This window comes from Hyla sarda, chromosome 11, assembly GCF_029499605.1.
Source record: "Hyla sarda isolate aHylSar1 chromosome 11, aHylSar1.hap1, whole genome shotgun sequence".
In the NCBI taxonomy this organism is placed as follows: Eukaryota; Metazoa; Chordata; class Amphibia; order Anura; family Hylidae; genus Hyla; species Hyla sarda.
In genome coordinates this window covers 60697385-60709509 of record NC_079199.1, presented here as the reverse complement: position 1 = coordinate 60709509, position 12125 = coordinate 60697385, and the positions used below count along the sequence as shown (strand labels likewise).

The 12125-nt window shown below is 41.7% G+C and overlaps 1 protein-coding gene across 3 annotated transcripts in view; it reads left to right on the top strand.

The window, feature by feature from the left end:
* Positions 1-12125, top strand: part of FMN1 (formin 1) — a 529863-nt gene that overhangs the window by 90177 nt on the left and 427561 nt on the right. For 2 of the 3 annotated variants that reach the window (XM_056545728.1, XM_056545726.1), the window contains exon 2: positions 7188-9067. In XM_056545728.1, coding sequence (XP_056401703.1) covers positions 7306-9067 — 1762 coding nt within the window. In that variant the 5' untranslated portion in view covers positions 7188-7305. Of the gene's footprint in view, positions 1-5672; positions 5761-7187; positions 9068-12125 lie in introns of those variants that run through there. The other variant, XM_056545727.1, reaches the window with a different exon arrangement.

The window sequence follows — 12125 nt, the reverse complement described above, 5'->3', positions numbered from 1 at the left end:
GAGGTCCACAGTTTTTGGACCACTGTGCCTCTCAAAGATGTTGCAAAACTACACATCCTCAGCATGCCTTTACTGTCCAGGCATGCTGGGAGTTGTAGTTCTGTAACATCTGGCCCTTCAGATGTTGCAGAACTACAACTCCCAGCATGCCTGGACAGTTTTGGCATACTGGGAGTTGTAGTTTTGCAACATCTGGAAGGGCACAGATTGGGAACCACTGTATTAGTGGTCTGCAAACTAGTCCTCCAGATGTTGCAAAACTACAACTCCAAGCATGCTGGGAGTTGTAGTTCGGCAACATCTGGCTCTAAAGATGTTGCCGAACTACTACTCCCAGCATGCCTGAGAATGTTTGGGAGTTGTGGTTTTGCAAAAGCTGGAGGCACACTGGTTGGGAAACATTGTTTCCTAACTCAGTGTTTCCCAACCCGTGTGCCTCCAGCTGTTGCAAAACCACAACTCCCAAACATTCTCAGGCATGCTGGGAGTAGTAGTTTTGCAACAGCTGGAGGTCCCCCCCCCTGTGAATGTACAGGGTACACTCACATGGGCAGGCGGCTTACAGTGAGTATCGGGCTGCAAGTTTGCAATGCAGCAAATTTTGCGCGGCAGCTCAAACTCGCTGTAACCCCCCCGCCCGTGCGACTGTACCCTAAAAACACTACACTACACTACCACAAAATAAAATAAAAAGTAAAAAACACTACATATACACATACCCCTACACAGCCCCCCTCCCTCCCCAATAAAAATGAAAAAGGTCTGGTACGCCACTCTTTCCAAAATGGAGCCTCCAGCTGTTGCAAAACAACAACTCCCAGTATTGCCGGACAGCCGTTGACTGTCCAGGCATGCTGGGAGTTTTGCAACAGCTGGAGGCACCCTGTTTGGGAATCACTGGCGTAGAATACCCCTATGTCCACCCCTATGCAAATCCCTAATTCAGGCCTCAAATGCGCATGGCGCTCTCACTTTGGAGCCCTGTCGAATTTCAAGGCAACAGTTTAGGGTCACATATGGGGTATCGCCGTACTCGGGAGAAATTGCCTAACAAATTTTGGGGGGCTTTTTCTCCTTTCACCCCTTATGAAAAGGTGAAGTTGGGGTCTACACCAGCATGTTAGTGTAAACAAAATAAACTTTTTACACTAACATGCTGGTGTTGCCCTATACTTTTCATTTTGACAAGAGGTAAAGGGGAAAAAAGCCCCCCAAAATTTGTAACGCAATTTCTCCCGAGTACGGAGATACCCCATATGTGGGCACAAACTGCTCTGGGGGCGCACAACAAGGCCCAGAAGGGAGAGTGCGCCATGTACATTTGAGGTGATTTGCACAGGGGTGGCTGATTGTTACAGCGGTTTTGACAAACGCAAAAAAAAAAAAAAACACATGTGACCCCATTTCGGAAACTACACCCCTCACGGAATGTAATGAGGGGTGCAGTGAGAATTTACACCCCACTGGTGTCTGACAGATCTTTGGAAGAGTGGGCTGTGCAAATTAAAAATGTTTTACAGCCCACTGTTCCAAAGATATGACAGACACCAGTGGGGGGTAAATGCTCACTTTACACCTTCTTACATTCCTCAAGGGGTATAGTTTCCAAAATGGTATGCCATGTGGGGGTTATTTTGCTGTTCTGGCACCATTGGGGCTTCCTAAATGCGACATGCCCCCCGAGCAAAATTTGCTCTCAAAAAGCCAAATATGACTCCTTCTCTTCTGAGCATTGTAGTTCGCCCGTAGTGCACTTCAGGTCAACTTTTGGGGTACCTCCATACTCAGAAGAGATGTGGTTACAAATTTTGGGGGGTATTTTCTGCTATTAACCCTTGCAAAAATGTGAAATTTGGGGGGGAAACACACCTTTTAGTGATTTTTTTTAATTTTTTTTTTACGTATGCAAAAGTCGTGAAACCCCTGTGGGGTATTAAGGCTCACTTTATTTCTTGTTACGTTCCCCGAGGGGTCTAGTTTCCAAAATGGTATGCCATGTGTTTTTTTTTTTGCTGTCCTGGCACCATAGGGGCTTCCTAAATGCCACATGCCCCCGAGCAAAATTTGCTCTCAAAAAGCCAAATATGACTCCTTCTCTTCTGAGCATTGTAGTTCACCCATAGTACACATCAGGTCAACTTATGGGGTACCTTCATACTCAGAAGAGATGGGGTTACAATGTTTGGGGGGTATTTTCTGCTATTAACCCTTGCAAAAATGTGAAATTTGCGGGGAAACACACATTTTAGTGAAATTTTATTTTTATTTTTTTACATATGCAAAAGTCGTGAAACACCTGTGGGGTATTAAGGCTCACTTTATTCCTTGTTACGTACCTCAAGGGGTCTAGTTTCCAAAATGGTATGCCATGTGGGGGATTTTTGCTGTTCTGGCACCATAGGGGCTTCCTAAATGCAACATGCCCCCCAAAAACCATTTAAAAAAAAGTACTCTCCAAAATCCCCTTGTCGCTCCTTCGCTTCTGAGCCCTCTACTGCTCCCGCCGAACACTTTACATAGACATATGAGGTATTTGCTTACTCGAGAGAAATTGGGCTACAAATATAAGTATACATTTTCTCTTTTTTCCCCTTGTAAAAATAAAAAAATTGGGTCTACAAGAACATGCGAGTGGAAAAAAATGGAGATTGTGAATTTTCTCCTTCACTTTGCTGTTATTCCTGTGAAACACCTAAAGGGTTAAAACGCGGACTGAATGTCATTTTCAAGACTTTGGGGGGTGCAGTTTTTATAATGGGGTCATTTGTGGGGTATTTCTAAAATGAAGACCCTTCAAATCCACTTCAAACCTGAACTGGTCCATGAAAAATTGTGAGTTTGGAAATTTTGTGAAAAATTGGAAAATTGCTGCTGAACTTTGAAGCCCTCTGGTGTCTTCCAAAAGTAAAAACACGCCAATTTTATGATGCAAATATAAAGTAGACATATTGTATATGTGAATTAAAAAAAAATTATTTGGAATATCCATTTTCCTTACAAGCAGAGAGCTTCAAAGTTAGAAAAATGCAAAATTTTCAAATTTTTCATAAAATTTGGGGATTTTTCACCAAGAAAGGATGCAAGTTACCACAAAATTTTACCACTATGTTAAAGTAGAATATGTCACGAAAAAACAATCTCGGAATCAGAATGATAACTAAAAGCATCCCAGAGTTATTAATGTTTAAAGTGACAGTGGTCAGATGTGCAAAAAAAGGCCGGGTCCTTAAGGGGTTAAAAAAAAAAAAAAACTATAGATATATATAGATATATATAGAGATATAGATATAGATATATATATATATATATATATATATATATATATATATATATATATATATATATATATATATATATATATATAATATATATAATATATATATATATATATATATAATTTAAATTAAAAGTTAAATAAAAATTTTAACACACATTAACCCCTTCCATATTAAAAATTAAAATCACCCCCCTTTCCCCAAATTCCATATAAAAAATATGTGAACATAGTCAAAATAAACATGTGGTATTGCCGCATGCATAAATGTCTGAAATAGAAAAATATAATGTTAATTAAACCACACGGTAAAGGGCGTACGCGTAAAAAAATTCAAAAGTCACAAATTGCGTATTTTTGGTGAAAAACTGAAAAACCCTGCGTATAGCAACCTGGACTTCCAGTCCTCAGTAGACATTACCATACAGCATGCAACAGAATAATACTTTTACTAAGTAGTCATCTGGGCTGTATCTAGTCACTGCACTTTGCAGGTGATCAGGCAAGTGTCACTTGAAGCAACCAAACAGCTTTAGGGCTTTGTGCGGTAATGACCTGAACCCGATACTTAATTGGCTGCTGCGAGTGATGTAGAGGATCCTAAGCTGTCAATTATGCCTGCCAAAACGTGATACTGTGCAAAATGCAGTGACAAGTTACTGCCCACATAACTACTGCCAAGGACGGTAAGATCGGCCTGCTATAGAACGCATATAGAAGGAATCAGGTTTTAACCCCATAGCCGATTGTAAACATGTTTATAAGGTAAAACCTGGTTATGGGTTCCCTTTTAATTATAAATTAAAGGGAAACCATAAAGAATAGATAGATCTCTGGATAGTCACAATTGTTTTGCCTTACTTTACACAAAACATTGAATTATCAAAGTTTCTAACAGAATACGGGGAGTAGCTAAAGAGGTAGCAGAAGTAGCAGTGCATAAGGGGGCCCCAAAGCACATCTGCCCCATTATAGACCAGTAATATAATTGGCATATGGGGCCCTGTTGCAGATTTTGCATCGGCCTCAGAAACCACAACCTAAGCCTCTAACAGAAAACTAGTATCATAATTAAGTTTTACATTTTTGTACAATGCTATAATGTTTTGCAAAAAACGCAGGAAAAGTTGCCAATTTAAAAAAAAAAAAACATTTTAGTTAGCGCAAATATTTGTGACTTTTACGTAAAAATTTACCACCTGAGACTGGCATAGATTTCACTTTCGTGCTGCACTGCTGTAAGAATTTTACTAAAGAGGCATTCCTACGGCTGTTTGATAAAGGAGAACTCCACTGAAACTTTTTATCACTGCAGCCGCAATAAGTTGATCGTAGTGTGACGCTTCGGGCTCCAGGATGTGAAGATAACAGGCCCAGATGAGAGAAGAGCAATATTGGTGCTCCAGGGGAGCGGCGGAAGGTGAGTAAAAGTTGTTGTTTTACTTTTTGCAACCCTGGCACAATGGAGGGATAAAAAGGTTGCTGTATTTTAACCTCTATTCATAGGCCCCTACTGATCCTTGGGTACACAATTATTCTCCAAATGAAGCACACAGCACAAGCAAGGCCAACACTGCATTCATTCTCTATGAGGCCACTCTATTAATTTTTATCCCTATTCTGGGATCAGTGGGGGTCACACCAGTCAGACCCCCATATGGATAGGGGTTAAAAAGCAGAGATGGGAAATGTCCTTTTTAAGAGATATCTCTCCCGCACTAAGGCAATGTCACTTAAATTTTTTTATTTAGTTCTTTTAAGATGTCCTTTATCTAACTACAGATTGCCTACTTTTTAACAAGCTATCTTTTTATGGCCCCCATGTAATAACAAGTATAACTGCTGATCTATTACCTGTCTGCCTCCCTCTAATTGAACACAGTTTATAAATTAAGTCATTGTATTCCCGAACACCTCTGGTTCTGCTATATAGTTAGCCAGACATTGGCAACCTGATGCATAACATTTTGCCTCAGCTGCCAGTCTTGGCACAGAAGGACAGCACTAGATTAATTTAACTTCTTGTGGGCGTTCTGTCAGTCTGCAGTGAATGCTATCAAGACATTCACCAGACTCCTAACAGAAGCCATTAATGTAATTACAGACCAAGGTACATTTTATTTGTGGGACTTTAATGCAATCGGAGTTTGGGCATGAGTCTGCTGATGCCGAATGTCCCCTCCACCTGGGGAATAAACCACCTATAACAAGGCTGTGTGCTTATGTCATCCTGATTTCCATCTAATGAAGGTCTCACTGTTCGGTAAATGTAATACTGCTCTTTACTGTGTCGTCTCACCCTGGAGATGGAAGTCCTATTCACTAGGAATTACTGCCAGTTCCTCCAGATGCCCCACCCAATGGAGCTAGATCTGCTGGCCTCCTGCTTATGTGGTGGCTACCTTGTTTCTGATCAGTTATTGCTAAACAGCAGGATGGTACGCTGCCTTAATTTCCTGTAGTACTCACTTTACTTGTCAGGAATGGTGAGTCAGGATGTATTGTGTTGTGTGATGCTTGCTTTGCTCTTAATGTGATTTGTTGTAGACACCAGGAACTGCTGAGGCTGTTGATATATCTAAAGGGGTTAATAGTCATCATTGAGGTGATTTCTGATTGGCACTTTTAATGTATTCTTTGAAGCCAGTGCAAGGTGTTAAGGCAATATTTCATTTATTTATTTAATTTAATTTAATTATCTACTCCTAATTTTGGCTTCAAACAACAATGCATCAATTTGTGACATGTAAAATCTCATTTATGCGCGTCCTCTGGCATTGTGCTTTTTGCCTTGATTTTTTTTCCGGTGAACAAACCGTGTTTATATTCAGATGTATGCAAGCGGAGTTTGTCATTTCACACATATTATCGCACATATTGTATTACTTTCAATTTATACCTAGTTCTGCAGTTAAAGCTTCTCTATTAACATAACCTGATGTGCAAGTGATGCAGTATCAAAGCGACAAATTCAGCTCTGCTACGACTGTGTATGTGTGTATAGAGCAGTGTTTTCCAACCAGTGTGCCTCCTGCTGTGGCAGAGCTTTTACTCCCAGCATGCTGGGAGTTGTAGTTTTGCAAAAGCAAGAGCCACACTGGTAGAGAAACACTATAATGGGTGGATAGATAAATAAATTTAATATCCTATATATGGTTTTTCTCACTATTATGGCAGAAAGAATGAAAGGGTTGAATATTAACCTGTTTAATGATATTTAGATTTGTAAAGTTTTATGGTCAAATACATCATTGCAATGATTATTAGATTTTCTTTGTTTTGCTTCCATTGTGGAATATGTTGCCACCTAATACAAAAGGATTCATATTCAAATATCTGTATGTGAGGTGCTACAAGCAAAGCTTAATTAGAAGTCCATTTTCATCCAGACATTTTTGACCTGAACTGGTCTTGTGTCTGTTATACAGATGCAAAAATGCACATGTAATACACCCGTGTGAAACTAGCAGAGGTTATCAAGGTTTAGAATATCATGGCTACTTGCACCCAGGAATAGTGCCACACTTGTCGACAGGTTGTTAGTGGTATTGCAGCTTATCCCTTTGATCACTTCCTTTTAATCTTGATACCACACACAGAGACAACCTGCAGGTAGCGGTGGTGCTGTTTCTGGAGGTAAGCAGCTTTTTCTTATCAGAGATAACTCCTTTAAGGTTTCTCATGCAGATACCTGCTATTGTATGTGATTTACATTTTTCCTATTTTCAGTTATGTTGTATGCAAATCTAACATGTTTTGTAGGAAATTCTATCGGCTCCTTTTGGATGGCATTTAGTAAATTGCAGTCCTGGGGTGGTAGGATATAGTCAATAGCATTAATGTTAAATGACTCATTGTGGGTATATATGCATCTGACACGCTGAATATTTTTTCTGTTTTTTTGTTCTAACAGGCTAAGTTATTGTGGACGTTGGTCAGATGATTCTCCGCCTGGCTATCACATGCTGTGTCATGAAGCAGAGAGAACACTGACAATATTATTTAAATATTGGAATAATTAGAGGCGTATAATGGAGAACAATAACTCAATCCTCCAATTGCATAAACCCATAATGGAGCTCTGTTACGTCAGCTTCTATCTTCCTCGGGGTAATGTCAGGGGATTCGCATACAAACGCTGTGTAACTCGAGACAAGGCTGGAGCATGCTTTGATAACTGTTTTCAAGTCAGGGAGGAGACAGAGCATGCACAGCACAGGGATCCACCTTATGGAAGCTTTACGGAGGCCTTGAGGAAAAAAACTAATACACGGGACCTGCTCACAGAGCTTTACAAGCTCACTGCTGCTAAGGATAGACTGCTGGTTGATCTTCTCAACACATCAGAGACCCCAAGACCTAAAATGGGTAATCAGGATGGTAAATTTCAGGACCTGGCTGGAGCATCTCCGTTTCTGGATGAATCCTCCATCCCAAATGATTTCCAAGAATCCTTGACGGCCTCAATGGAAAAGAAAGCCTCAAAGGGAAAAAAAGGAAGGCGGTTTAGCCGGAGGAAGGAAAGCATAGAGGATTTTGTGAACAAAAAAATTAAGTGGAAAGGCACCCCTGAAGCAGGAATGGCACCAGGTAGAGAAAAGGCACCATCGATAAAGGTTTCTATGGCAGGCTCTGTGGAAAATTTGGGACGTCCAAGACTCCGGTCTGTGGAGAACAAGGACTTGTATGTGTCCGGGCTTTCTGTGCAACATTCTCATGGTAGGCCCAGTGAGAGTTCAGGGATTCTTGGCCTTGGGTCATCAGCTGGCAGTTCACAATCTTTGTATGACAATGATGTTTTTGGTGACTTTTCTTTAGTGTCTACATATGACAGCCCTTTGGGGGACCTGCAAGATGTTCTCAAGATGGTGCAGGAGCAGCAGAAGGATATTACAGCTCACAGCAGGTTATTAAACAGAGAAAGTCTGGAATATATTGACAGTGACCAGGCCTGCATGGAGAAAGATTGTAAGACTGTTGTAGCCAAAGTCCAAGATCTTCGCCCTTGTGTTCAGAAAGTGGTTACTACTTATAGCTTCTCAGACAGTCCTCCGAAGGAAGACAGATGTGAAAATGTCACTGCTGTCCACTCTGCTGTGTCAAATGAATTTGTCACTAAAGTTGATGTACTTAACCTAAATGAAACTTTTGAGAAGGACAAAGAGGAAATCTCAGAAAAACACATGGATGTGGAAAACAAGGTTGAGAGGGAAGTTCCCCAAATACTTGGTTTTGTTAACAAGAGCCTCCTTAGGGTTCTTAAAAGTGATAATGTGGAGGAAACAGGGTATTTGTTAGGGCATTTTAATCACAAAGGAGGACATGGCTGTGTAAGCCCCAGTCTGGTGAAGCAGAAAACAAGATCCCAAGAATCTTTAAACTTATTGACCACGTTTCAATCTAACAGCAAAGTAGAAAAACCGATCACTGCCCCCCCTGTAGACTGTGCTACGCTTCGTCACTCCTTTCCATCAATGAATAATGTCAATAAAGAGGTGTCTCCTACCCCGTCTCCATTTACATCACGACTACCCAGTCCCCAGCTTCATCGCCAGATTCTCCCTTTCACAACAAAGCTTTTCGAAGATGATCCTAGATCATGGGGGAGGGACATGCATTGGCCTGTACGGGATTTTATCAAAGAGCCATCAACACTCCCTAGACTGGGGGGTAAAACCAAAGCATCTAGTCTTACTAACCTAGGGCCTGACTCCTGCATTACGGATGATTTCAGGCAAAGGCCAAAAGGAAATGGGAAATTGCTTGCCTTGCAGCTTGATCTTCCTCCTCCAGGTTAGTAGCTTCATTGATTTTGTAAAATTGAGTCTTAATGTGCACTTTATGTAAAAAACAATCTTGCTTTTATTCTATGATCACCTTAACTATAATGTTATGCATGACTCGAATGTTAGAAGTTTTACCCTGGAGAATATTTTTTTCTTATTGCTTAGGTATCTCTGACCTATGTCTTTTGATTTAGAATATCATGAAGTAGCATAGCCATCTTCTATAGCTGTTGTCCTCTCCTTTATCAGAAGTCGCACCTTTTAATACCTAACCAGATTTTGTTGGAATACTGGCATTAAATGTTGCATTTGTTATGCAGCAGTCTGTTTATGCTTTGGTCATATTAAATGGAAGTTGATGGCTTCCAATTATTTTGAGAAAACAAAAAATTGCCCTTTTATTTTATTGCTGGAATTTTCATCATCTTTTAAAATACTTTTCACCAAGATCCTGGTAAATGTTTGGCAGAGACCCATCTTCTGTTACAATTGTTAATATTTTGTACAAATCTTTCATTGAGCAACTCTTGAAACATGTGACTGAGTTCGATGCCAGTTAGTGAGGTGTGACTAAGGGATGTTAATAGGAATAAGCAGTCAAGTGTAAGGATTGGATTGAACTTGTGGAATTACAAGCAAAATTCCCATTGCAGAATTGTGCATAAAAAATGTCTGCAGAGATGTAGAAGTTTGGCTCTGGGTAAACACTGCAGTATGTGCCATGCTTGGCTCAATAATGCTAAGCTGTGCCAGGTTTTCAAGCTGCAGTATAACAATGAATGAATACACTGGCCAACACTGCCATTCTCATATTGCCCAAGCAATCACTGTCTTTGGTTGTGACATGCTGTACGTACAGAAAAAAAAGTCAGTAAATGGCTGCATGACATTAGAAAGGTTAGGCGTTTTTTTTTTTTTTTTTATGCCTTTCTTAGTAATTTTTCATAACTGTGGGAAAACCTCTTCAAAGGGTTACTCTGCTCCCCAGCGTCTGGAACATTGAGTTCCTGAACGCTATGTGCAGGCTTCTGTGCTCATGCCCACCCCCTCGTGATGTCACGGCCTGCCCCCTCAATGAAAGTTTATGGGAAGTGGGCGCGACGTCACGAGGGGGCGGGCGTGAACACGGAAGCCTGCACACAGCGTTCAGGAACTCAATGTTCCGGACGTTAGGGAGCGGAGTAACCCTTTAAAGCCTATGCTTACACCTAAAGGGGTACTCTGCTTAAAACATCGCTGGGGACTTCTGCGATCTCCACTGCGGCACCCCTGTCATTTGGTGCACAAAGTGAACTCCGCTCCGTGCTTGATAACTGGCGATGCCAGCTGCCACACCACCTCCATTCATATCTATGGGAGGAGGCATAACGGCTATGTACTATGACATAGGCATGAATGGAGGGATCGTAGTGTGAAATCATGAACGTGGAAGCTGCAAGCTTCCGTGTCCTGTCCGCTGCCGGCCTGGAGATCGTTGGGGTCCCCAGCGGTGGGACTCCCGCAATCTGACATCTTATACCCTATCCTTTGGATAGGGGGATAAGATGTTTTCAGCACCCCTTTAAAGTGTGCTTGTCATTTTGGCATACCAAAAGTTTTGATCTGTCAAGGTCTGTGACAAAACTAGAGATGAGCTAATCAAAGCTGACCAACCCGAATTCATTACGAATTTCAGGAAATATTCGATTTGCAACGAATGCGAATATCGCCGTGATTCTATTGCGTGAATCCCTTCAGTAAACTCAATTTACTGCGGTGCAGGCTCCAGGGCATCTAAGATGGCGGATCCACATGTCAGTACATGGGGCAAGGAACGCTGGGAAGGTGGCCAGACAGGAAGGAAAGTAGGCGGGATGACCCTGAATCACATGCAGCATGCAGACCATCAGCAGCCAGTCACCCCTGTGATGTCACAGCCCTATATAATATGCAGCCATATTCCGGGTCGTCACTTCATCCTTTCACTGCAGAGAGATAGAACGGACGTCCTGTGTGTGTGTGCGTTACAGCAGAGAAATGCGCAGTCCAGCAGCGTTTAACATCCTCCTAGTCACATCAGCATTCTCGTGGATGGAAGGCATTGTTTTTTTTCACTGAAAAGGATTTTTACTGCGGCTGCAGGCATCAACCTCCCAGTCACTTTCTTCAGCATAGTATTACAGAGAGGGGCAGATAGCTGTGTGTTTCCTCCTACTTTTCAACAAGCTGCCTCAACTTCATAAACCTTAGCAGAGGAGGCAGGAATAATTTTTCAGTGCAATTCAGTGTCTTTGTTCCACAAAAAATCATCTACTGGTTATACTAGTCTGTAGATGGTATAATACCCAGCAGTCCATTCCTAATAGTCTTTGACAGAGTGAAATTTTGTGTTTAGTACACAGCTTTTTTTTGACTGCAGCACTATTGTGTCCGCTCTGTCCTGTTCACGTATCTGTTTTTATGCCAATAAACACTATTGCAACGGACATCGAGTGCTGGACGTTCTCTTCTGTTTGCTGTTTTTTTTTACCAATTTTTTTTTTAAGGGTACTGTAGCAAATTTTTCTGCCCTCATCAGTGCATACCGCATACGTACATCTAAGTAGTGTACTATTTTGTACCTGTTAATCTGTCAAGGGCCTAGATACTGTGAAAGGCCAGCCAAAAGTGCAGACCTGCTGCAGTTCTAGACAAATACTGTTTTAAGCATAGTGAAGCCTATTGTACTCCCCTCATATACGCATGTGGACAGACGTAAATATGTCAGGCTGAGAAGTACCAGGACATGCACAGAGGAGTGGCAGAGGCCTAAATCCTTCAGGCAGTGGTTGCAGCAGACTAGGGGTGAGTGGCAGCAGGAGTTGCAGCGAGAGGCCTGAGCTCCCATTATCAGCTAGCGGTCGTGTCTCGACCAGCAAACCATCTGCCGTCATCGATTGGTTAACACTGTCATCCACTTCATCACAAGTAAAATCTGACACCCCCAGTCAACAGTCGGTGGGTTCCTCAGACACAACCCTCAGTTGGCATGACCCATGAGCAGTCCCTGTCCTCCCATTGCCTCTGTCCTATGCTTTTCCCTCCCC